The sequence below is a fragment of the Macaca fascicularis genome, chromosome X (assembly GCF_037993035.2).
Source record: "Macaca fascicularis isolate 582-1 chromosome X, T2T-MFA8v1.1".
Lineage (NCBI taxonomy): Eukaryota > Metazoa > Chordata > Mammalia > Primates > Cercopithecidae > Macaca > Macaca fascicularis.
Genome location: NC_088395.1, coordinates 1,242,077 through 1,269,576, shown reverse-complemented (window position 1 = coordinate 1,269,576; position 27,500 = coordinate 1,242,077). Strand labels below are relative to the sequence as shown.

General features: G+C 49.5%; 1 protein-coding gene across 5 annotated transcripts in view; it reads right to left on the bottom strand.

The window, feature by feature from the left end:
• The window catches only part of IL3RA (interleukin 3 receptor subunit alpha), a 43,778-nt gene extending 17,667 nt beyond the window's left edge, over positions 1-26,111 (bottom strand). For 2 of the 5 annotated variants that reach the window (XM_045384376.3, XM_074029244.1), the window contains exons 1-7: positions 25,994-26,111; positions 21,555-21,639; positions 18,651-18,769; positions 16,157-16,271; positions 13,199-13,331; positions 12,929-13,113; positions 9,461-9,576 (exon numbers count right to left, since the gene is read on the bottom strand). In XM_045384376.3, coding sequence (XP_045240311.2) covers positions 9,461-9,576; positions 12,929-13,113; positions 13,199-13,331; positions 16,157-16,271; positions 18,651-18,769; positions 21,555-21,618 — 732 coding nt within the window. In that variant the 5' untranslated portion in view covers positions 21,619-21,639; positions 25,994-26,111. The remainder of the gene's footprint in view (positions 1-9,460; positions 9,577-12,928; positions 13,114-13,198; positions 13,332-16,156; positions 16,272-18,650; positions 18,770-21,554; positions 21,640-25,993) is intronic. The other 3 variants (XM_065538732.2, XM_065538730.2, XM_074029243.1) reach the window with 3 other exon arrangements.
• Positions 26,112-27,500: the final 1,389 nt, after the last annotated feature.

Genomic DNA, 27,500 nt, shown 5'->3' with positions numbered 1-27,500 from the left:
GGAATGGAATGGAGAACGGAATGGAATGGAGAACGGAATGGAATGGAGAACGGAATGGAATGGAATGGAGAACGGAATGGAATGGAATGGAGAACGGAATGGAATGGAATGGAGAACGGAATGGAATGGAGAATGGAATGGAATGGAGAACGGAATGGAATGGAGAATGGAATGGAATGGAGAATGGAATGGAATGGAATGGAGAATGGAATGGAATGGAATGGAATGGAGAATGGAATGGAGAACGGAATGGAATGGAACGGAGAATGGAATGGAATGGAATGGAGAACGGAATGGAATGGAGAACGGAATGGAATGGAGAACGGAATGGAATGGAATGGAGAATGGAATGGAGAACGGAATAGAATGGAGAACAGAATGGAGAATGGAATGGAATGGAAGAATGCAATGGAGAATGGAAGAGAGAATGGAATGGAATGGGGAATGGAATGGAGAATGGGGAACGGAATGGAGAATGGAATGGAATGGAGAACGGAATGGAATGGAGAATGGAATGGAATGGAGAACGGAATGGAATGGGGAATGGAATGGAGAATGGAATGGAGAACGGAATGGAATGGAAGAGAGAATGGAATGGAATGGAGAACGGAATGGAATGGGGAATGGAATGGAGAATGGAGAACGGATGGAGAATGCAATGGAATGGAGAACGGAATGGAATGGAACGGAATGGAATGGAGAATGGAATGGAGTGGAGAACGGAATGGAATGGAGAATGGAATAGAGAACGGAATGGAGAATGGAATGGAATGGAGAACGGAATGGAATGGAATGGAGAACGGAATGGAATGGAATGGAGAATGGAATGGAATGGAGAATGGAATAGAATGGAGAACGGAATGGAATGGAGAATGGAATGGAATGGAATGGAATGGAGAATGGAATGGAATGGAATGGAATGGAATGGAATGGAATGGAGAACGAAATGGAATGGAGAACGAAATGGAATGGAGAATGGAATGGAATGGAGAACGGAATGGAATGGAGAATGGAATGGAGAACGGAATAGAATGGAGAAGAGAATGGAATGGAATGGAAGAATGCAATGGAGAATGGAAGAGAGAACGGAATGGAATGGGGAATGGAATGGAGAATGGGGAACGGAATGGAATGGAATGGAACGGAGAATGGAATGGAACGGAATGGAATGGAGAATGGAATGGAATGGAGAACGGAATGGAATGGAATGGAATGGAGAATGGAATGGAGAACGGAATGGAATGGAGAATGGAATGGAATGGAAGAGAGAATGGAATGGAATGGAGAACGGAATGGAATGGGGAATGGAATGGAGAATGGAGAACGGATGGAGAATGCAATGGAATGGAGAACGGAATGGAATGGAACGGAATGGAATGGAGAATGGAATAGAGAACGGAATGGAGAATGGAATGGAATGGAAGAATGCAATGGAGAATGGAAGAGAGAACGGAATGGAATGGGGAATGGAATGGAGAATGGGGAACGGAATGGAATGGAATGGAATGGAGAATGGAATGGAACGGAATGGAATGGAGAATGGAATGGAATGGAGAACGGAATGGAATGGAGAATGGAATGGAATGGAATGGAGAATGGAATGGAGAACGGAATGGAATGGAGAACGGAATGGAATGGAAGAGAGAATGGAATGGAATGGAGAACGGAATGGAATGGGGAATAGAATGGAGAATGGAGAACGGATGGAGAATGCAATGGAATGGAGAACGGAATGGAATGGAAAGGAATGGAATGGAGAATGGAATAGAGAACGGAATGGAGAATGGAATGGAATGGAGAATGGAATGGAGAATGGAATGGAGTGGAGAACGGAATGGAATGGAGAATGGAATAGAGAACGGAATGGAAAATGGAATGGAATGGAGAACGGAATGGAATGGAGAATGGAATGGAATGGAATGGAGAATGGAATGGAGAATGGAATGGAGAACGGAATGGAATGGAAGAGAGAATGGAATGGAATGGAGAACGGAATGGAATGGGGAATAGAATGGAGAATGGAGAACGGATGGAGAATGCAATGGAATGGAGAACGGAATGGAATGGAAAGAAATGGAATGGAGAATGGAATAGAGAACGGAATGGAGAATGGAATGGAATGGAGAATGGAATGGAGAATGGAATGGAGTGGAGAACGGAATGGAATGGAGAATGGAATAGAGAACGGAATGGAAAATGGAATGGAATGGAGAACGGAATGGAATGGAGAATGGAATGGAATGGAATGGAGAATGGAATGGAATGGAATGGAGAATGGAATGGAATGGAGAACGGAATGGAATGGAGAATGGAATGGAATGGAATGGAGAATGGAATGGAGAACGGAATGGAATGGAAGAGAGAATGGAATGGAATGGAGAACGAAATGGAATGGGGAATGGAATGGAGAATGGAGAACGGATGGAGAATGCAATGGAATGGAGAACGGAATGGAATGGAACGGAATGGAATGGAGAATGGAATGGAATGGAGAATGGAATGGAGTGGAGAACGGAATGGAATGGAGAATGGAATAGAGAACGGAATGGAGAATGGAATGGAATGGAGAACGGAATGGAGAATGGAATGGAATGGAGAATGGAATGGAATGGAATGGAGAATGGAATGGAATGGAGAAGGGAATGGAATGGAGAACGGAATGGAATGGAGAATGGAATGGAGAACAGAATGGTGAATGGAATGAAATGGAGAATGGAATGGAATGGAGAATGGAATGGAGAACGGAATGGAATGCAGAACGGAATGGAATGGAGAACGGAATGGAATGGAGAAAGGAATGGAGAAGGGAATGGAATGGAGAAGGGAATGGAATGGAGAACGGAATGGAATGGAGAACGGAATGGAATGGAGAACGGAATGGAATGGAGAATGGAATGGAGAATGGAATGGAATGGAGAACGGAATAGAATGGAGAAGAGAATGGAATGGAATGGAAGAATGCAATGGAGAATGGAAGAGAGAACGGAATGGAATGGGGAATGGAATGGAGAATGGGGAACGGAATGGAATGGAATGGAATGGAACGGAATGGAATATGGAATGGAATGGAGAACGGAATGGAATGGAGAATGGAATGGAATGGAATGGAGAACGGAATGGAATGGAGAATGGAATGGAGAACGGAATGGAATGGAAGAGAGAATGGAATGGAATGGAGAACGGAATGGAATGGGGAATGGAATGGAGAATGGAGAACGGATGGAGAATGCAATGGAATGGAACGGAATGGAATGGAGAATGGAATAGAGAACGGAATGGAGAATGGAATGGAATGGAAGAATGCAATGGAGAATGGAAGAGAGAACGGAATGGAATGGGGAATGGAATGGAGAATGGAGAACGGAATGGAATGGAATGGAACGGAGAATGGAATGGAACGGAATGGAATGGAGAATGGAATGGAATGGAGAATGGAATGGAATGGAGAACGGAATGGAATGGAGAATGGAATGGAATGGAATGGAGAATGGAATGGAGAATGAAATGGAATGGAGAATGGAATGGAGAACGGAATGGAATGGAAGAGAGAATGGAATGGAATGGAGAACGAAATGGAATGGGGAATGGAATGGAGAATGGAGAACGGATGGAGAATGCAATGGAATGGAGAACGGAATGGAATGGAACGGAATGGAATGGAGAATGGAATGGAATGGAGAATGGAATGGAGTGGAGAACGGAATGGAATGGAGAATGGAATAGAGAAAGGAATGGAATGGAATGGAGAACGGAATGGAGAATGGAATGGAATGGAGAATGGAATGGAATGGAGAAGGGAATGGAATGGAGAACGGAATGGAATGGAGAATGGAATGGAGAACGGAATGGTGAATGGAATGAAATGGAGAATGGAATGGAATGGAGAACGGAATGGAGAATGGAATGGAGAACGGAATGGAATGCAGAACGGAATGGAATGGAGAACGGAATGGAATGGAGAAAGGAATGGAGAAGGGAATGGAATGGAGAACGGAATGGAATGGAGAACGGAATGGAATGGAGAATGGAATGGAGAACGGAATGGAATGGAGAATGGAATGGAATGGAGAACGGAATGGAATGGAGAACGGAATGGAATGGAGAATGGAATGGAGAACGGAATGGAATGGAGAACGGAATGGAGAAGGGAATGGAATGGAGAATGGAATGGAATGGAATGGAATGGAATGGAGAATGGAATAGAGAATGGAATGGAATGGAGAACGGAATGGAATGGAATGGAGAATGGAATGGAATGAAATGGAGAATGGAACGGAATGGAATGGAGAACGGAATGGAATGGAGAACGGAATGGAATGGAGAATGGAATGGAATGGAATGGTGAACGGAATGGAATGGAACGGAGAATGGAATGGAACAGAATGGAATGGAGAACGGAATGGAATGGAGACGGAATGGTGAACGGAATGAAATGGATAACGGAATGGAATGGAGAACGGAATGGAGAATGGAATGGAATGGAGAAGGGAATGGAATGGAGAATGGAATGGAATGGAGAACGGAATGGTGAACGGAATGAAATGGAGAATGGAATGGAGAACGGAATGGAATGCAGAATGGAATGGAATGGAGAAAGGAATGGAATGGAGAAAGGAATGGAGAAGGGAATGGAATGGAGAATGAAATGGAGAACGGAATGGAATGGAGAACGGAATGGAATGGAGAACGGAATGGAATGGAGAATGGAATGGAGAACGGAATGGAATGGAGAATGGAATGGAGAACGGAATGGAGAATGGAATGGAATGGAGAATGGAATGGAATGGAATGGAGAATGGAATGGAATGGAATGGAGAACGAAATGGAATGGAGAACGAAATGGAATGGAGAACGGAATGGAATGGAGAACGGAATGGAATGGAGAATGGAATGGAGAGCGGAATAGAATGGAGAAGAGAATGGAATGGAATGGAAGAATGCAATGGAGAATGGAAGAGAGAACGGAATGGAATGGGGAATGGAATGGAGAATGGGGAACGGAATGGAATGGAATGGAACGGAGAATGGAATGGAACGGAATGGAATATGGAATGGAATGGAGAACGGAATGGAATGGAGAATGGAATGGAATGGAATGGAGAACGGAATGGAATGGAGAATGGAATGGAGAACGGAATGGAATGGAAGAGAGAATGGAATGGAATGGAGAACGGAATGGAATGGGGAATGGAATGGAGAACGGAATGGAATGGGGAATGGAACGGAGAATGGAGAACGGATGGAGAATGCAATGGAATGGAGAACGGAATGGAATGGAACGGAATGGAATGGAGAATGGAATAGAGAACGGAATGGAGAATGGAATGGAATGGAAGAATGCAATGGAGAATGGAAGAGAGAACGGAATGGAATGGGGAATGGAATGGAGAATGGGGAACGGAATGGAATGGAATGGAACGGAGAATGGAATGGAACGGAATGGAATGGAGAATGGAATGGAATGGAGAACGGAATGGAATGGAGAATGGAATGGAATGGAATGGAGAATGGAATGGAGAACGGAATGGAATGGAAGAGAGAATGGAATGGAATGGAGAACGGAATGGAATGGGGAATAGAATGGAGAATGGAGAACGGATGGAGAATGCAATGGAATGGAGAACGGAATGGAATGGAAAGGAATGGAATGGAGAATGGAATAGAGAACGGAATGGAGAATGGAATGGAATGGAGAATGGAATGGAGTGGAGAACGGAATGGAATGGAGAATGGAATAGAGAACGGAATGGAGAATGGAATGGAATGGAGAACGGAATGGAATGGAGAACGGAATGGAATGGAGAACGGAATGGAATGGAGAATGGAATGGAATGGAATGGAGAATGGAATGGAATGGAGAATGGAATGGAATGGAGAATGGAATGGAAAACGGAATGGAATGGAACAGAATGGAATGGAGAACGGAATGGAATGGAGAACAGAATGGAATGGAGAACGGAATGGAGAATGGAATGGAATGGAGAATGGAATGGAGAACGGAATAGAATGGAGAAGAGAATGGAATGGAATGGAAGAATTCAATGGAGAATGGAAGAGAGAATGGAATGGAATGGAGAACGGAATGGAATGGGGAATGGAATGGAGAATGGGGAACGGAATGGAATAGAGAACGGAATGGAAAATGGAATGGAATGGAGAACGGAATGGAATGGAGAATGGAATGGAATGGAGAACAGAATGGAATGGAGAATGGAATGGAATGGAGAATGGAATGGAGAACGGAATGGAATGGAAGAGAGAATGGAATGGAATGGAGAACGAAATGGAATGGGGAATGGAATGGAGAATGGAGAACGGATGGAGAATGCAATGGAATGGAGAACGGAATGGAATGGAACGGAATGGAATGGAGAATGGAATGGAATGGAGAATGGAATGGAGTGGAGAACGGAATGGAATGGAGAATGGAATAGAGAACGGAATGGAGAATGGAATGGAATGGAGAACGGAATGGAGAATGGAATGGAATGGAGAATGGAATGGAATGGAATGGAGAATGGAATGGAATGGAGAAGGGAATGGAATGGAGAACGGAATGGAATGGAGAATGGAATGGAGAACAGAATGGTGAATGGAATGAAATGGAGAATGGAATGGAATGGAGAACGGAATGGAGAATGGAATGGAGAACGGAATGGAATGCAGAACGGAATGGAATGGAGAACGGAATGGAATGGAGAAAGGAATGGAGAAGGGAATGGAATGGAGAACGGAATGGAATGGAGAACGGAATGGAATGGAGAATGGAATGGAGAACGGAATGGAATGGAGAATGGAATGGAGAATGGAATGGAATGGAGAACGGAATGGAATGGAGAATGGAATGGAGAACGGAATGGAATGGAGAACGGAATGGAGAAGGGAATGGAATGGAGAATGGAATGGAATGGAATGGAGAATGGAATAGAGAATGGAATGGAATGGAGAACGGAATGGAATGGAATGGAATGGAGAACGGAATGGAATGGAGAACGGAATGGAATGGAGAATGGAATGGAATGAAGAATGGAATGGAATGGAATGGTGAACGGAATGGAATGGAACGGAGAATGGAATGGAACAGAATGGAATGGAGAACCGAATGGAATGGAGACGGAATGAAATGGATAACGGAATGGAATGGAGAACGGAATGGAGAATGGAATGGAATGGAGAAGGGAATGGAATGGAGAATGGAATGGAATGGAGAACGGAATGGTGAACGGAATGAAATGGAGAATGGAATGGAGAACGGAATGGAATGCAGAATGGAATGGAATGGAGAAAGGATGGAATGGAGAAAGGAATGGAGAAGGGAATGGAATGGAGAATGGAATGGAGAACGGAATGGAATGGAGAACGGAATGGAATGGAGAACGGAATGGAATGGAGAATGGAATGGAGAACGGAATGGAATGGAGAACGGAATGGAATGGAGAATGGAATGGAGAACGGAATGAAATGGAGAAGGGAATGGAATGGAGAATGGAATGGAATGGAATGGAGAATGGAATAGAGAATGGAATGGAGAATGGAATGGAATGGAGAACGGAATGGAATGGAATGGAATGGAGAATGGAATGGAATGGAGAACAGAATGGAATGGAATGGAATGGAGAATGGAATGGAATGGAGAATGGAATGGAATGGAGAACGGAATGGAATGGAGAACGGAATGGAATGGAGAATGGAATGGAATGGAGAATGGAATGGAGAACGGAATGGAATGCAATGGAGAATGGAATGAAATGGAGAACGGAATGGAATGGAGAATGGAATGGAATGGAGAATGGAATGGGGAACGGAATGGAATGGAGAATGGAATGGATAACGGAATGGAATGGAGAATGGAATGGAATGGAGAACGGAATGGAATGGAGAATGGAATGGAATGGAGAACGGAATGGAATGGAGAATGGAATGGAGAACGGAATGGAGAACGGAATGGAATGGAGAACGGAACGGAATGGAAGACGGAATGCAGAACGGAATGGAGAACGGAATGGAATGGAGAACGGAATGGAATGGAGAATGGAATGGAGAACGGAATGGAATGGAGAATGGAATGGAATGGAGAATGGAATGGAGAACGGAATGGAATGCAATGGAGAACGGAATGGAATGGAGAATGGAATGGAATGGAGAATGGAATGGAGTACGGAATGGAATTGAGAATGGAACGGAATGGAGAACGGAACGGAATGGAGAACAGAACGGAATGGAGAACGGAACGGAATGGAGAACGGAATGGAGAACGGAATGGGGAACGGAATGGAAAGGAGAACGGAATGGAATGGAGAATGGAATGGATAACGGAATGGAATGGAGAATGGAATGGAATGGAGAACGGAATGGAATGGAATGGAATGGAGAATGGAATGGAATGGAGAACGGAATGGAATGGAATGGAATGGAGAATGGAATGGAGAACGGAATGGAGAACGGAACGGAATGGATAACGGAACGGAATGGAGAACTGAATGGAATGGAGAATGGAACGGAATGGAGAACGGAACGGAATGGAGAAGGAATGGAATGGAGAACGGAATGGAATGGGGAACGGAATGGAGAATGGAATGGAATGGAGAATGGAATGGAATGGAGAATGGAATGGAGAACGGAATGGAATGGGGAATGGAATGGAGAATGGAATGGAATGGAGAACGTAATGGAATGGGGAACGGAATGGAATGGAGAATGGAATGGAGAACGGAATGGAATGGGGAACGGAATGGAGAATGAAATGGAATGGAGAACGGAATGGAATGGAGAACGGAATGGAATGTCTCAATAAATGAATAAATAAATAAATATTTATGTTCCACTGGGCCCCTGTATCCACAAGCGTTACACGTGCGATCCAACGACCCGTGGATCAAAAATATTTGAGTAACTTGCATTGAATTTGTAGATCACTAAAAAAGAAAACAGAAAGTTCAAGAAAAAAATAAAAATAACCACACAACAATAAAAATAATAGAAATAAAACACAATAGACCGCATAAGGTCTAAAATTTTTGTTCTTTTTTTTTGAGACGGAGTCTCACACTGTCGCCCAGGCTGCAGTGCAGTGGCACGATCTCGGCTCACTGCAACCTCCGCCTCCCAGATTTACGCCATTCTCCTGCCTCAGCCTCCCGAGTAGCTGGGACTACAGGTGCCCGCCACCTCGCCCGGCTAGTTTTTGTATTTTTAGTAGAGACGGGGTTTCAGCATGTTGGTCAGGCTGGTCTCGAACTCCTGACCTTGTGATCCGCCCGCCTTGGCCTCCCAAAGTCCTGGGATGACAGGTGCGAGCCACTGCGCCCGGCCTTTTTTCTTTTTCTTTTTTTTAACGATCCCTGCGTTCTGTGGCATTATCAGAGATTTTTTTGCCCGTCCCAAGGCCCCAGAGTGCAACTTCCCAAAAATCAGGGATGTCCAGGGCGGGGGTGGTGGGGGGAACGGGTGAACGGTTTACCTTTTGGATCCGAAGCTCATAGCGGAATTTGCGATTGAAATGACTTTTCATTTTCCAGTGCATGAAGGAATGTGTCTCATTACACTCTCCAGTCATGTTGGGTGGAGTTAATCTCTCTAACAATGAGAAAAGCACTTTTAGCAGTAAAAATCAATTCTTTTTTTTTTCTAGAGATACTTCACACAGGACTGAGCCGTGCTGGGGGCACTGGGGGAAGTGACCCTCCTTAGGATTTGCATCCTGGGAACCCCACTGTCCTGGGAGCAGCCTTGAGCACCACCCTTTTGGTCACTTCAGTACCAGCTTTTCTGAGGATTGGCAGGTGCACATCTTTGTCCCTGCCCCCTCCATCTCTGGGCTCAGCCCCGCTGGGCAGCCTGGCCCACTCCCCACCCCTGCCCAGCGCCAACCCCCACTCCCCATGCCCCCTCTGCCCGCCTACAGCCCACTGCAGCCTTGAGGGCCCTCTCCGCAGCATTCAGGATGGGCCCTCCAGAGACTCCTGCACTTTTGGCCTGTACATATCCTTCTGGAGCTGCCACTTCCCGGCTTCTCTCCTCCCGCCCATCCCCACCTCAGCCCCCTGAGGGGATGTCCCGCCACTCCCAGCGGCCCAGGGCATCCTCCACGTCCAGGGAACCCCAGGCACTTCCACATTCTCAGGCCAGCGCAGCCCTGTGTCTCCGGCTGTCTGTCTGGGTCTCCCCTGGGCCCCTGGAAGCAAGTCCAGCCCTGGCCCCCGCCTCCTTCTCCCCCTCCTCCTGCTCTCCTGTTCTTTCTCCCCTTCCCTACCCTCCTCCCCCTCCACTCCTCCTCTTCCTCTCCCTCCTTTTTCTACCCCTTCTCTCTCTCCTGCCCATTCTCCTTGTCACCCTCCTCTTCCCCTCTCCTTTCTCCTCCTCCTCCCCTGCTTATTCTCCTCCTCCTCCTCTTTTTCTTCCTCCTGTTCCTTCTTCCTTCTGCCCCTCCTCCTCCTTTTTCCTCCCCTTCCTCCATCCTCTCCCCTCCTTCTCCCTCCTCCTCTCTTCCCTTCTCCCCCTCCACCCTCCTCCCCCTCCTTTTCCTCCCTCTCCTCCTCCTCCCCTGCCCATTCTCCTCCTTTTTCTTCCTCCTCTCTTCCTGCTCCTTCTTCCTTCTGCCCCTCCTCCTCCTTTTTCCTCCCCCTCCTGCTCCCCTTCCTCCATCCTCTCCCCTCCTTCTCCCTCCTCCTCTCTTCTCTTCTCCTCCCTCCACCCCCTCCTTTTTCTCCCTCTCCTCCTCCTCCCTTGCCCATTCTCCTCCTTCTCCTCCCACTCCTTCTGCCCCCCTCCTCGTCCCTCCCTCTCCTGCTCTCCTTCCTCCACCCTCCCCTCCTCCCTCCTCCTCTCTTCCCTCCTCCACCACCACCCTCCTCCCCCTCCTTTTCCTCCCTCTCTTCCTCCTGTCCTTTCTCCTCCTCCTCCCCCTCCTCAGCTCACTACCCTCATACCCCACCTTCTCTGTCTTCCCCTCCCTCCCCCTCCTACTCCTCTCCATTCTCCTTCCTCTCTTCTCTCTCCTCTTCCTCCTCCACCCTCTCCTCCTCCTCCTCCTTTCTGCCTCTTGTTCTTTCTTCTCCTCCTCCTCCTTCCCTCCCCATCTCCACCTCCTCCCCCTCCTTTCCCTCCGTCGTCTTCTCTTCCTCCTCCTCCTCCTCTTCCTGTTTCCTCTTTTCTTCCTTCTCCTCCTCTTCCCCCTGCTCATGTTCTTCCTCTCCTCCCTTCTCTTCTCCTTGTCCTTCTCCTCCTCTTCCTCATTTCCCCCTCCTCTTCCAAGGTATCCAAGCACCCTCCCCGTGGGGTCAGGGCACGTCCGCTCTGGGCATATTGACATTCTCACCACCTGGGAGGTTCCCCGGAGCTCGGATGTTGTGGACTGAAAGTGTGTGTCCTCCTGTGTTGAAGCCCTGACCCCTGGTTGGACGGTGTTAGAAGGTAGGGCCTTTGGGAGGTGACTGGGGTGGGCTGAAGTTATGAGGGTGGACCGCTATGATGGGGGGGTACCATGACCCGTGATGGAACCCATGATGAGGGATTCCATGACTCATGATGGAACCTATGATGGGGGCTCCCATGACCCATGACCCATCATGGGGGCTCCCATGACCCACAATGGAGGCTCCCATGACCCATGGTTGCGGGGGGTCCCATGACTCATGATAGGACCCAGAAGGGATCCTGTGACCCATGATGGAACCCATGATGAGGGATCCTATGACCCATGATGGAACCCAAGATGAGGGATCCTATGACCTATGATGGAACCCATGATGAGGGATCCTATGACCCATGATGGAACCCATGATGAGGGATCCTGTGACCCATGATGGGACCCATGATGAGGGATCCTATGACCCATGATGGAACCCATGATGAGGGATCCTATGACCCATGATGGAACCCATGATGAGGGATCCTATGATCTATGATGGGACCCATGATGAGGGATCCTGTGACCCATAATGAAACCCATAATGAGGGATCCTATGACCTATGATGGGGGATTCTATGACTCATGATGGAACCCATGATGGGGGCTCTCATGACCCATGATGGGGGGGATCCCATGGCTCATGATAGGACCCATGATGAGGGATCCTATGACCCATGATGGGGGGGGGTCCCATGACCCATGATGGGACCATGATGAGGGATCCCATGACTCATGGTGGAACCCATGATGGGGGATCCAATGATGCATGATGGGACCTATGATTGGGGATCCTATGACCCATGATGGGGGTGTTGCATGACCCATGATGGGACCCATGACGGGGGATCCTATGACCTATGATGGGACTCATGACAGGGGATCCTATGACCCATGCTGGGAGGGGTCCTATGACCCATGATGGGGGATCCTATGACCTGTGATGGGACCCATGATGGGGGATCCTATGACCCCTGATGGAACCCATGACAGGGGATCCTATGACCAATGATGGAACCCATAATGAGGGGTTCTATGACCCATGCTGGGAGGGGTCCTATGACCCATGATGGAATCCATGATAAGGGATCACATAACTCAGGGTGGAACCCATGATCAGGGGTCCCCTAACTCTTGGTGGGACCCATGACGGGGGCTCCTATGACCTATGACGGGACCCACGATGGGGGTGACTCATGATGGGACCCGTGACAGGGGATCCTATGACCCGTGACAGGACCCATGACGGTGTGAGTGCCCTTCTAACAAGAGACCCCAGAACTTCATCTCTCTCTCTCTCTACCATATGAAGACATAGTGAGAAGATGACCCTCTGCAAGCCAGGAGGAGACCTCCCTAGGAGCCCAGTCGGCCAGCACCCTGACCTCCAACGTGCAGCCTCTGGAAATGCGAGAGGCCAGTGTCTATGTGTGGGCCCACCCGGTCCGTGGGATGTGGCCTGAGGCTAAAACCGTGGCCTCGCAGAGCTGAGGGTGGGAGGGAATGTCGTGGGCTACTCACCAATCTGTGAAAAGAAGACAAACTTATCTGTGCAGGGGATACTGACGGCTGCGCTCCTGCCCCTCACCAGGATGTGGGAACTTTGAGAACCGCGGGAGAGTCGAGCGATGTCATCGAACCGACACCCGATCTGTGTTCCCCGAGCATCCGTTTTGTAGTGAAGGCACCTGTACTGTTCGTGGCTGCTGCGGTAAGCGGTAAGGTTGCGGGACGACCGTGCCCCGAAGGCCTGCACCGGGGACAGCCCGACCTGCCCAAGGGCACACCTACTTGGGATTGTTCAAGTACAGGTCGTACTGGACGTCAGCGGGGGCCGCCGGGCCTACCACCCAGCTGCAGCTCAAGAAATCCACGTCATGAACCCAGCAGGTCAGATTCTCTGCGCCTGCCCGAGGCGTCCCACCTGGGTTCACAAACATAAAAGAAAACTCGAATCGGGACCAGGTGTGGGGGCTCACACCTGTCACCCCAGCACTTTGGGAGGCCCATGCGGGTGGATCACCTGAGGTCAGGAGTTCGAGACCAGCCTGGCCAATGTAGTGAAACCCCGTCTCTACTAAAAATACAAATATTAGCCGGGCGTGGTGGCTCACGCCTGTCATCCCAGCACTTTAGGAGGCCGAGGCGGTTGGATCACCTGAGGTCAGGAGTTCGAGACCGGCCTGGCCAACATGGAGAAACCCCGTCTCTAATAAAAATATAAAAGAATTAGCCAGGTGTGATGTTGGGCCCCTGTCATCCCAGCTACTAGGGAGGCTGAGGCAGGAGAATTTCTTGCACCCGGGAGGCAGAGGTTGCAAGAAGCCGAGATCGCATTAGTGCACTCCAGCCTGGGCGACAGAGGGAGACTCTGTCTCAAAAAAATAAATAAATAAATAAATAAAATTCTAATCGCTTTTTAGAGTGCCTTTCGTATTCTGAGACCATGGAGGATACACAAGCAATTGTAAAAAAATAGTAATAATACAGAGACATCCTAGACATTCTTTTATTTATTCATTTTTATACAGAGTCTCGCTCTGTCGACCAGGCTGGAGTGCAATGGTGCGATCTCAGCTCACTGCAACCCCTGCCTCCCGGGTTCAAGCGATTCTCCTGCCTCAGCCTTCTGAGTAGCTGAGATTACAGGCACCTGCCACCACACCCGGCTAATTTTGTATATTTAGTAGAGACGGGATTTCACCATGTTGGCCAGGCTGGTCTCGAACTCCCAACCTCAGGTGATCCACCTGCCTCGGCCTCCCAAAGTGCTGGAATGACAGGCATGAGCCCCCACACCGAACCTCCCCAGGGAGCACTTTTACAGCCAAACCCACCTCTCTCCAGCTCTCGCTCCTGCTTATATCCCTGCAAACCAGGAGACTGTTTTCTATTTATAAAATGTTGCCATTTCAAGACAGTTGTATAAATGAAATCACTCTGTGTGTTACACTCTGGCGTGCTCTTTTTTTCCAACTCAGCATAACTCCCTGGGAATCTATTAAACTTAAAAATAATTAACTCGAGGCCAGGCACAGTCGTTCACGCCTATAATCCCAGCACTTTGGGAGGCCGAGGTGGGCGGATCACCTGAGGTCGGAAGATTGAGACCAGCCTGGCCAACATGGTGAAACCCCGTCTCTACTAAAAATACAAAAATTAGCCAGGCGTGGTGGCAGGTGCCTGTCATCCCAGCTACTCGGGAGGCTGAGGTGGGAGGATCACTTGAGCCTAGGAGTTTGAGACCAGCTTAGGTAACATAGCAACACCCCATCTCTATTTAAGGCGGGGCGTGGTGGCTCACCCCTGTACTCGCAGCACTTTGGGAGGATGAGGCAGGCAGATCACGAGGTCAGGAGTTTGGATCAGCCTGACCAACATGGTGAAACCCCATCTCGACTGAAAATACAAAATTAGCCAGGTATAGTGGCGGGCGCCTATAATCCCAGCTACTCAGGAGGCTGAGGCAGGAGAATCGCCTGAACCCGGGACGCGGAGAAAGAGAAAGAGAAAGACAGAGGGAAAGAGAAAGAGCAACAGAGAGAAGGAAGGAAGGGAGGGAGGGAGGGAAGGAAGGAAGAAGAGGAGAGGAGAGAAGGAAAGAAGGGAGTGAGGCAGGGAGGGAAAGAAAGAGAAAGAAGGAAGGAAGGAAGAAGGAAGGAAAGAAAGAAAAGAAAAGAGAAAATAAAAGAAAGGAAGGAGAGAAGAAGAGAAGGAAAGAAGGGAGTAAGGCAGGGAGGGAAAGAAAGAGAAAGAGAAGGAAGGAAGAAGGAAAGGAAAGGAAGGAATGGAAGGAAGGAAGGAAAGAAAGAAAAGAAAAGAGAAAGGAAAGAGAGAAGAGGAGAAAGAAAGGAGTGAGGCAGGGAGGGAAATAGAAAGAAGGAAGGAAGAAGGAAAGGAAAGAAAGGAAGGGAAGGAAGAAGGAAGGAAAGAAAGAAAAGCAAAGAGAAAAAAGGAAGGAAGGAAGGAGAGAAGAGAAGGAAAGAAGGGAGTGAGGCAGGGAGGGAAAGAAACAGAGAAGGAAGGAAGGAAGAAGGAAAGGAAAGAAAGGAAGGAACGGAAGGAAGAAGGAAGGAAGAAAAGAAAGAAAAAGGAAGGAGAGAAGAAGAGAAGGAAAGAAGGGAGTGAGGCAGGAGGGAAAGAGAGAAGGAAGGAAGGAAAGAAGGAAAGGAAAGAAAGGAAGGAACGGAAGGAAGAAGGAAGGAAGGAAAGAAAAAGGAAGGAGAGAAGAAGAGAAAGAAAGAAGGGAGTGAGGCAGGAGGGAAAGAGAGAAGGAAGGAAGGAAAGGAAAGAAAGGAAGGAACGGAAGGAAGGAAAGAAAAAAGGAAGGAAGGAAGGAGAGAAGAGAAGGAAAGAAGGGAGTGAGGCAGGGAGGGAAAGAAAGAGAAAGAGAAGGAAGGAAGAAGGAAAGGAAAGGAAGGAACGGAAGGAAGAAGGAAGGAAAGAAAAAAGAGAAAAGGAAGGAAGGAAGGAGAGAAGAAGAGAAAGAAAGAAGGGAGTGAGGCAGGGAGGGAAAGAAAGGGAAGGAAGGAAGGAAGAAGCAAAGGAAAGGAAGGAAGAAGGAAGGAAAGAAAAAAGAAAGGAAGGAAGGAGAGAAGAAGAGAAGGAAAGAAGGGAGTGAGGCAGGGAGGGAAAGAAAGAGAAAGAGAAGGAAGGAAGGAAGACAGATAAGGCAGACACAGGGAGGGAGAGAGGAGAGAGGGAGGGAACAGACGGAAAGAACAGACACACAATGAACATTTTTCTCACTGTTCTCAGGGAAGAGGATCCACGTGGAGAACGGGGGACTGGCCACTCGGACGGTGTAGTTGGTCACTTCACATAAGGAAATGGCTCCGAACTGGCAATAGCTGTTGTTCATTGCCTGAGAGAGACACGGGAATGTGACGGCTGCGGGGAGACCATGCTGAATTTGATGCTAAGGATGTTCGGATGTTTCCTGAGGTCGAATTTCGCTCTTGTCGCCCAGGCTGGAGTGCAGTGGCGCGATCTCGGCCCACCGCAGCCTCTCCCTCCCGGGTCCAAGCCATTCTCCTGCTTCAACCTCCCAAGTACCTGGGATTACAGGTGGCCGCCACCACGCCCGGCTAATTTTTAAAGTATATTTTTGGGTAGACAACAGGGTTTCACCACGTTAGCCAGGCTGGTCTCGAACTTCTGACCTCAGGTGATCCGCCCGCCTCGGCCTCCCAAAGTGCTGGGATGACAGACGTGAGCCACTGCGCCCGGACAAAATTTCCTTAGTTTTTTTTTTTTTTCCCCCCCAACATTTGTGGTTCTAGATAAACTTGAGAGTCAGTTGGCCACGGTATATGGTAAAATTGCCTTGGGGTTCTAAACTGTTTAATCTCTACTCTCCAAAATCACATATGGAAGCCCTAATGTTCAATTGTGACCGTATTTGGAGCTGGAGTCTTTAAAGAGGCGATTCGGGTAAAATGAGGTCATTAGGGTGGGCCCTGATCCAATAGGACTGGTGTCGTTATAAGAAGAGGAGATGAAGACACAGACACACACAGAGGGATGACCCTGTGAGGACACAGGAAGAAGACGGCGTCTCCAAGTCCAGGAGGGAGGCCTCAGGAGGAACCAGCCCTGCCCACACCTGGATCTCAGACCTCCAGCCTCCAGGACTGTGGGAGAATCAATGTCTGTTGTTTAGGCGTCCTGGGCTGTGGGACTTTGTAATGGTGGCCCGAGCAGACGCATAAAGGCCTGTGATTTGAATTGTATTGAACAGACATAGCACTTGGAGGGGACGAAATGGGTTCTCAAGGAAACGTGTTCCTTTACCACAAGACACTGACTTGGAAATCGCTCACATTCTCACCTGGGCCGCCCCGTGAGGTCTGGCCCTGTTCTCCAACCCTGAGAACGCAGGTGATGACAAGCTGGGGGATTTGGAAGGATTTCGGGATGAGAACCATGTTTCCTGAGCACACACTTTTGTTTTTTGTTTTGGTTTGTTTTGTTTGAGACGGATGTTTGCTCTTGTCGCCCAGGCTGGAGTGCAGTGGCGCGATCTCAGCTCACTGCAACCTCCGCCTCCCAGGTTCAAGCGATTCTCCTGCCTCAGCCTCCTGAATAGCTGGGATGACAGGCATCTGCCACCACGTCTGGCTGATTTTTATTTTTATTTTTCAAGAGAAGGTCTCGCTTTGTCACCAGGCTGGAGTGCAATGGCACAATCTCGGCTCACTGCAACCTCCGCCTCCCGGGTTCAAGCGATTCTCCTGCCTCAGCCTCCCGAGTAGCTGGGATTACAGGCACCTGCCACCACGCCTGGCTAATTTTTATATTTTTAGTAGAGACGGGCTTTTGCCACATTGGCCAGGCTGGTCTCGAACTCCTGGCCTCAGGTGATCCATCCGCCTCGGCTTCCCAAAGTGCTGGGATGACAGGCGTGAGCCACCACGCCCAGTTAATTTTCGTATTTTTAGTGGAGACATGGTTTTGCCATGTTGGCCAGGCTGGTTTCGAACTCCTGACCTCAAATGATCCACCTGCTTTCGCCTCCCAAGGTGCTAGGATTATAGGCGCCCGCCACCACACCTAATTTTTTTTTGTATTGTTAGTAGAGACAGGGTTTCACTATGTTGGCCAGGCTGGTCTCGAACTCCTGACCTCAGGTGATCCACCCACCTCAGCTTCCCAAAGTGCTGGGATTACAGGTGTGAACCACGGTGCCTGGTCCTCTCTCTCTCTCTTTTTGAGACACAGTCTGTCTCTCTCACCCAGGCTGGAGTGCAGTGGCGCGATCTCGGCTCACTGCAACCTCCGCTTCCTAGATTCAAACGATCCTCCCGCCTCAGGCTCCCGAGTAGCTGGGAATTACGGGCATGAGCCACCACGCCCAGCTAATTTTCCTATTTTTAGTAGAGACGGGGTTTCACCATGTTGGTCAGACTGTTCTCGAACCCCTGACCTCAGGTGATCCGCCCGCCTCGACCTCCCAAAGTGCTGGGATGACGGGCGTGAGCCACCGCACCCAGCGTGCGGTTTGGTTTTCCACCAGTCATAGGTTAGCCTCGTTTCATTTTCACGTCCACCCTGTCCAGTGTGTGCCACCTTGGATATCCCACGGATGGGGAACCAGGCCCTCCAAACTCACTTCAAATCCCACAGCTGGCTTCGGGGCAGAACCCAGGTACTTATGACAACAGTGACGGGAGCAGTACTGGTTCTCAGATTCCTGCGGGAGACGGAAACGTCTCGTTTGTCAACCGTAGAGAATAGGATTTACCGGCATAGAATAGTCGGTGCCTTTGATACACTCCACGTCGGTCACGTTTCTGTTCAGGTCCCACATCAACTGCTGAGCCTTTTCTTTCATCCTTAGATTCCTGATTGGTGCATTTGGATCTAAAACGGTGACAGGTTGGAGTTAGAAGAGATACACACAAATCTTTTTTTTTTTTTTTGGAGACGGAGTCTCGCTCTGTCGCCCAGTCTGGAGTGCAGTGGTGCGATCTTGGCTCACTGCAAGGTCCGCCTCCTGGGTTCACGCCATTCTCCTGCCTCAGCCTCCCGAGTAGCTGGGATAATAGGTGCCCGCCACCGCACCCGGCTAATTTTTTGTATTTTTAGTAGAGACGGGGTTTTACCGTGTTGGCCAGGCTGGTTTTGAACTCCTGACCTCAAGTGATCCACCCGCCTCAGCCTCCCAAAGTGCTGGGATGACAGGCGTGAGCCACCGCGCCCGGCCGGTAAAAGGCAATATTCTATCACATTTTGCTGGTCACCCGGGCGAGAAACATACATCAGATATTTCTCCAGGGGTTTATCTCTGATCGGCCACTTAGAAAACTTGAGGAAATGACTCTGTAAACTGTAAAGGATCTTCAGTGGTTATCAAGGTCAACAACCTTGGTCTGATAAGCAAGACCAAAACAGAAGAACATTTAGACTTCTGACATTATTTTCCCCTAACTTTGAAGCATAATTTATTCCTTCAAACAAACTCACTGAGAAAAAAATTCTTATAAGACTATTATTTATTTACTAATTTATTTATTTATTTACTTATTTATTTATTTATTTAGAGATAGAGTCTCGCTCTGTCTCCCAGGCTGAAATGCAATGGCACGATCTCAGCTCACCGCAACCTCCACCTCCTGGGTTCAAGGGATCTTCCCAAGTAGTTGGGACGAGAGGTGCACGCCACCATGCTCAGACTTTTTTTTTTTTTTTCTTTTTTGAGACAGAGTCTCGCTCTGTCGCCCAGGCTGGAGTGCAGTGGCGCGATCTCGGCTCACTGCAAGCTCCGTCTCCCGGGTTCAAGAGATTCTCCTGCCTGAGTCTCCTGAGTGGCTGGGACTACAGGCACCTGTCACCATGCCCAGCTAATTTTTTTGTATTTTCGGTAGAGACAGGGTTTCACCATGTTGGCCAGGCTGGTCTTGATCTCCTGACTTCGTGATCTGCCCCCCTCGGCCTCCCAAAGTGCTCTGTCGTCCAGGCTGGAGTGCAGTGGCGTGATCTTGGCTCACTGCAACTTCCACCTCCTGGGTTCAAGCGATTCTCCTGCCTCAGCCGCCCGAGTAGCTGGGATTACAGGCGTGTGCCACCACGCCCAGCTAATTTCTGTATTTTTAGTAAAGACGGGGTTTTACCATGTTAGCCAGGCTGGTCACGATCTCCTGACCTCATGATCATCCATCTGCCTTGGCCTCCTGAAGTGCTGGGATTACACACTTGGGCACGGTGGCTCACGCTGGCAATCCCAGCACTTTGGGAGGCCGAGGCGGGTGGATCACCTGAGGTCAGGAGTTCGAGATCAGCCTGGTCAACATGGTGAAACCCCGTCTCTACTAAAAACAGAAAAATTAGCCGGGCGCGGTGGCGGGCGCCTGTATTCCCAGGTACTTGGGAGGCTGAGCCAGGAGAATCAATGCAACCCGGGAGGTGGAGGTTGCAGTGAGCCACGGTCACGGTATTACAATCCAGCCTGGGCAACAAGAGTGAAACTCTGTGTCAAAAAAAAAAAAAAAAAAAAAAAAAAGTTAAAGAATGAAAAGCAAATTAAAATGAAAAGAAATTCAAGCTAAAAGGAAACTGCTGCAATAGCAGACAGTAAAAACGAATGAAAAAAAGGCCGGGCACAGTGGCTCACACCTGTAATCCCAGCACTTTGGGAGGCTGAGGCACGTGGATCAGCTGAGATCAGGAGTTCGAGACCAGCCTGACCAACATGGCGAAATCCTGTCTCTATAAAAAAAAAAATAGAGAAATTAGCCGGGCGTGGTGGCGGGCACCTGTAATCCCAGTACTTTGGGAGGTCGAGGCGGGTGGATCACTTGTGGTCAGGAGTTCGAGACCAGCCTGACCAACATGGCCAAATCCTGTCTCTTAAAAAAAAAAATAGAGAAATTAGCCGGACGTGGTGGCGGGCACCTGTCATCCCAGTACTTTGGGAGGTCGAGGCGGGCGGATCACTTGTGGTCAGGAGTTCGAGACCAGCCTGACCAACATGGCGAAATCCTGTCTCTATAAAAAAAAAATAGAGAAATTAGCCGGGTGTGGTGGCGGGCACCTGTCATCCCAGTACTTTGGGAGGTCGAGGCGGGTGGATCACTTGTGGTCAGGAGTTCGAGACCAGCCTGACCAACATGGCGAAATCCCGTCTCTATAAAAAGAATACAGAAATTAGCCGGGCGTGGTGGCGGGCACCTGTCATCCCAGCGACTCGAGAGGCCGAGGCAGGAGAATCGCTTGAACCCGGGAGGTGGAGGTTGCAGTGAACTGAGATCGCGCCACTGCACTCCAGCCTGGATGACAGAGTGAGACTCTGTCTCAAAACAAAACAAAAAAGAAAAAAGAAAGAAAAAAAAACATAACATAAACCGTGCAGGAAACCGAAACGGTAAACTGGCACTCCGGATCCCAGCGTGCGACTTTCATCCAAAGACCTCACATGGCGTCTGCGTCACCATCAGGTGCCTGCCTGTGACGTCGTATTGCCGTTGTGCCAGACGCTGCGTTACAGGGACCTTGGCGACGGGTACAAGGAGGTCTCCGAGTCATTCCTGACCGCCGCACGAGACTCTGCCATGAGCTCAACAGGGAAAGTCTCCCCGAAGAACAGCAGGTGACATTGTGCGTTTGTCCCCCCCACCCTCCACGGTCGATTTTTTTCTCCAGCTCTTACCCTCCTTCGTTTGCAGGAGACAGGGCGTGGCGACCAGGAGCAGCGTCAGCCAAAGGAGGGTCATCGGGAAGGACGGAGGTGCCTGCTGGAGGAGAACGGAGAGTCAGGCAGCGGGGACTGGCCATGTCTGTTTGCACGTTTGCACATGACCGCGTGCATGCCTGTACACACGTGTCTATAAGCATACGTGGCTGTGTGCCTGCCCATCTGTGTACATTTGTGTGCCCGCGTGTATCTGGGTGCACACATACGTGTCTGTGTGTTTTCTTTTCTGTGTGTGACAGAGTCTCGCTCTGTCACCCAGGCTGGAGTGCAGTGGCAAGATCTCGGCTCGTTGCAACCTCCGCCTCCCGGGTTCAAGTGATTCTCCTGCCTCAGCCTCCTGAGTAGCTGGGACGACAAGCACCTGCCACCACGCCCAGTTAATTTTTGTTTTTGTTTTTGTTTTTGTTTTTTGAGACGGAGTTTTGCTCTTGTCGCCCAGGCTGGAGCGCAGTGACGCGATCTCGGCTCACCGCAACCTCTGCCTCCTTGATTCAAGCGATTCTCCTGCCTCAGCCTCCCAAGTAGTTGGGATTACAAAAGCAGGCACCACCACGCCCGGCTAATTTTGTATTTTTAGTAGAGACGGGGTTTCACCATGTTAGCCAGGCTGGTCTCGAGCTCCTGACCTCAGGTGATCCGCCCGCCTCGACCTCCCAAAGTGCTGGGATTACAGGTGTGAGTCACTGCACCCAGCCAACCTTTTGTATTTTTTAGTAGAGACAGGGTTTCGCCATGTGGGCCAGGCTGGTCTCGAACTCCTGACCTCAGGTGATCCACCTGCCTTGGCCTCCCAAAGTGCTGGGTTACAGGTGTGAGCCACTATGCCCGGCTGTGTCTGTGTGTTTTCATGCATATGTATCTGTGCGTGCATTCCATGCATACACACATGTGCATACACCAATATACACGCATGAGTCTGCCTGTGTGCGTGCCTCCATGTGCCTAAAAGTGCATATTTATGTGCATGCATGTGTGAATGTATGTGTACAAAGGTGTTTGCATGAGTGTGTACGTGTGCATGCATGTGCATTTCTGTGTGTGTACGCATCTGTGTGTGTGTCAGCCTTTCCATTTTGAAAGAACCTCTACCGGCCGGGTGCAGTGGCTCACGCCTGTCATCCCGGCACTTTGGGAGGCTGAGGCAGGTGGATCGCCTGAGGTCAGGAGTTCAAGACCATCCTGGTCAACATGGTGAAACCCCGTCTCTACTAAAAATACAAAAATGAGCCGGGCGTGGGGACACTCACCTGTCATCCCAGCTACTCGGGAGGCTGAGGCAGGAGAATCGGTTGAACCCGGGAGGTGGAGGTTGCAGTGAACCGAGATCGCACCACTGCACTCCAGCCTGGACAACAGAGCAAGACTCCACCTCAAAAAAATAAAAAGAAAAAAAGAAAGCAGATGAGGTCACAGATATGTTAATTATCTTGATTTAGCCATTCCACAAGGCATACATCTTTCAAAACAGGGTTAGACACCACAAATATATACAATTTTGGCAATTAAAAAAATAATTTTTCACACGTCTGTAATCCCAGCTACTCGGGAGGCTGAGGCAGGAGAATCGGTTGAACCCGGGAGGCAGAGCTTGCAGTGAGCCGAGATCGCGCCACTGCACTCCAGCCTGGATGACAGAGCGAGACTCCATCTCGAAAAAAAAAAGAAAAGAAAAGAAAAAGAAAATTAGCCAGATGTGGTTGCAGGCACCTGTAATCCCAGCTACTCAGGAGGCTGAGGCAGGAGAATCGCTTGAACCCGGGAGGCGGAGCTCGCAGTGAGCTGAGATCGCGCCACTGCACTCCAGCCTGGATGACAGAGCGAGACTCCGTTTCAAAAAAAAAACAAAAACAAAAAACGGATAGTCCGTTCTTGGCTCCGGCTGTATCCACAAACCAGTAAAACTCATCCCCTGGGGCACAGCGGGAAACTCAGATGACAAAGCAGTGGAAGGAAGTTTAATTAGAATTATGAGTCAACGCAGACAGAAATTCTTAAGTGGCTGCAGTTACGGTAACAAAGGGGTGCAGGGCCTCAGCCTCCTGGGCTGGAACTGTTTCCGACGTCCCAGACAGGCTGGTTCTCCTACACCGTACTGTGGGGTGATAGCTTTCTTTTCTCTTTATTTTTCTTTCTTTTTTCTTTCTTTCTTTTCTTTTCTTTTTTTTTTTTTTGAGACGGAATCTCACTCTGTCGCCCAGGCTGGAGTGCAGTGGCCGGATCTCAGCTCACTGCAAGCTCCGCCTCCCAGGTTCACGCCATTCTCCTGCCTCAGTCTCCCGAGTAGCTGGGACTACAGGCGCCCACCACCTCGCCCGGCTAGTTTTTTGTATTTTTTAGTAGAGATGGGGTTTCACCGTGTTAACCAGGATGGTCTCGATCTCCTGACCTCGTGATCCGCCCGTCTCGGCCTCCCAAAGTGCTGGGATTACAGGCTTGAGCCACCGCGCCCGGCCATTCTTTTCTTTTTTTTTTGAGACGGAATCTCACTCTGTCGCCCAGGCTGGAGTGCAGTGGCGCGATCTTGGCTCACAGCAACCTCCCACCTCCCCGGTTCAAGCAATTCTCCTGCCTCAGCCTCCTGAGTAGCTGGGATTAGAGGCACACGCCACCACACTCAGCTAATTTTTGTATTTTTAGTAGAGAAGGGGTTTCACCGTGTTGGCCAGGCTGGTCTCAAACTCCTGACCTTAGGCAAACCTCCTTTCTTTGCCTCCCAAAGTGCTGGGATGACAGGTGTGAGCCACCGCGCCCAGCCTACCATCTTTTAAAGAACCAAATGGCTTTAGCATCAGTAGGCCTTGCAAGGCAACAGGCGGTATCTAGAGTCTCCATTCGGACAGAGTCTGTGTTCCGCTCAGCCAAGAGACCAGGGGGTGAGTGCCCATAGTGGCCACACGGTCCAAAGTGTGCTGGGCACACCACGCACAGTCACACTCGCCTGTAGGGGCCGTGGTCCAGGAAGACACCGGAGAACGTTGGGACATCTGTGCTCTTAACATTTATTGATCAATATTTTCACTGGCCAGGCGCGGTGGCTCACGCCTGTCATCCCAGCACTTTGGGAGGCGGAGGCAGGGGTGGACTGCCCGAGGTCAGGAGTTCGAGACCAGCCTGACCAACATACGAAACATACTAAACATACAGAATCTCTACTACTCTACTAAACATACAAAATTGCTACTAAACATACAAAAATTAGCCGGGCGAGGTGGCGGCGCCTGTAGTCCCAGCTACTCAGGAGGCTGAGACAGGAGAATCGCTTGAACCCGGGAGGCGGAGCTTGCAGTGAGCCGAGATCGCGCCACTGCACTCCAGCCTGGGCGACAGAGTGAGACTCTGTCTCAAAAAACAAAAAAAACACACCACCACTTCTATCTTCTAGAACATTGTCGTCACTCCAAAAGGAGACCCCAGGTCCATTAAAGACCCGTGCTTCCCCCACCCAGCCCCTGGCAACCACTCATCCACTTTCTGTCTCTGTGGATTTACCTGTATCTGGACATGGGGAATAAATGCAATCGTACGGACACTATGTATCTTTTTGTATCTGGCTTCTCTCAGGAAGCATGATGTGTTCAGTGTTCACCCACATTGCCACCTGTGGCAAAGCCCTGTTCCTTTTCATGGCTGTGTAATATTCCACTGTGTGGATGGACCACATTATATTTCTCCATTCATCTATAGAGGGGTATGAGGGTTCTCTCTACCTCTTGGCTACCGTGAATAAAGCTGCTTGTTCCTTTTTCATGGCTGCGTAATATTCCACTGTGTGGATGGGCCACATTATATTTCTTCATTCATCTATAGATGGGTATGAGGGCTCACAGCACCTCTTGGCCACTGTGAATAAAGCTGCGAGGAGGGACCTGAGGTTTCACCAGCCATCCGGGACATTCTGAGTCCCACCAGCCTTTGAAAACCACTGAGAACGGCATGAAAAGACTGGGGTCCCAGCCCCAAAAACGGCTACCCGGCTGGCAGTCAGCCCACCCTGGGCGTGAGCTCTTTCACTAGCTTTCTAAATAAACAGAGAACTCTGTTTATTAGAATCCGGGCTTTCTAATAAACAGAGAACCCTAGGCACGTGTGGGTGTTTACATTTTTCTAGCAAGCACGCCGAAAAACCGGAAAACACAGTAACATTACTTCTAACGCCATCACCTTTCTCAACCCAAGGCGTCTGAGATGACATGACGGCTTCCAGCACGCGAGCCACATACCAACGATGAATGAGATCGCAAGCATCCCTCTTTGGTACCGGGCCGTTGAACGTGCCGTGTGGTACCCACGGACGGCAGGTCTCAGCGGAAACCGGTTCGGTGCCAGTGAATGCCCCGTGTCTGCCAGGACGGATTTAGGAACCCACCATCCACCGCCTCCCGTGCTTGCCGTACCTTAAATGCAGATCCAAGTCCTGTGTGGAGGAAACAGCACGAAAGGTGTAGTCTCTGGGATGTTTCTGATATTTTCCCTGTGTGTGCTAGAAGCAGCTTCCCCGAAGAGAAACCGAACGTTGTCCTCCCAGATTGAGCTGTTTTATAAGCTCCAGCTGGGGCCCCACCCCGGAAAGTCAGACCCAATGGGGATCTGGCAGTGGGGAGGGGGCCGTCAGAGACCCCCTTTCTCTCCCACGGGCTGGGATCCCGGGGTCAGCAGGCTCGTAACCCGCGGCAGACTTTCCTTGAAAGATTCTTTCTTTGAAACTTGTCATGTTCCCCGTTCTCATTTTTTTTTTCTGCCAGTGTTTCTGTTTGCTATAATTAGAATTCAGGCTATAGCTATTCAAGCAGGATTGGGCAACTTCCTGACAGAGTAAATTCAGCCCTGGAGGGGTGAATGCTGGTATCCAGGGGCTCCTGCTTGTGTCTCCTCCCTGTGCCCAGACAGGGGAGGTGGCTCCCGGTCTCAGATGACGGATCTTATTAAAGATACGTTAGTGGCCAGGTGCAGTGGCTCACGCCTGTCATCCCAGCACTTTGGGAGGCCGAGGCGGGTGGATCATTTGAGGTCAAGAGATGGAGACCATCCTGGCCAACATGGTGAAACCCCCATCTCTATTAAAAATACAAAAATCAGCCTGGCATGGTGGTGGGCACCTGTAATCCCAGCTTCTTCGGAGGCTGAGGCAGGAGAATAGTTTGAACCTGGGAGGCGGAGGTTACAGTGAGCCAGGACGGCACCACTGCACTGCAGCCTCGGTGATAAAGCAAGACCCTGTCTCAAAAAAAAAAAAAGTGGTCAGGTGCGGTGGCTCACACCTGTCATCCCAGCACTTTGGGAGGCTGAGGCAGGTGGATCACCTGAGGTCAGGAGTTCAAGACCAGCCTGGCCAACATGGTGAAATCTCGTCTCTAGTAAAAATACAAAAATTAGCCAGGTATGGTGGCAGGTGCCTGTAATCCCACCTTCTCCGGAGGCTGAGGCAGGAGAATAGTTTGAACCTGGGAGGCGGAGGTTACAGTGAGCCAGGATGGCGCCCCTGCACTCCAGCCTGGGTGATAAAGCAAGACTCTGTCTCAGAAAAAAAAATAAATAAATAAAAGATATCTTAGTGCCCAGGTGTGGTGGCTCACGCCTGTCATCCCAGCACTCTGGGAGGCCGAGGCGGGTGGATCACCTGAGGTCAGCAGTGCGAGACCATCCTGGCCAACATGGGGAACCCTCGTCTCTAGTAAAAATACAAAAATTAGCCAGGCGTGGTGGCAGGTGCCTGTAATCTCAGCTTCTCCCATGGCTGAGGCAAGAGAATTGCTTAAACCCGGGAGGCGGAGGTTACGGTGAGCCAGGATGGCGCCACTGCGCTCCAGCCTGGGTGATAAAGCAAGACTCTGTCTCAAAAAAAAAAAAAAAAAAAAAAAAAAAAAAAAAAAAAAGCTCTTTGTAAAGTCCCTCCCTCTGAAT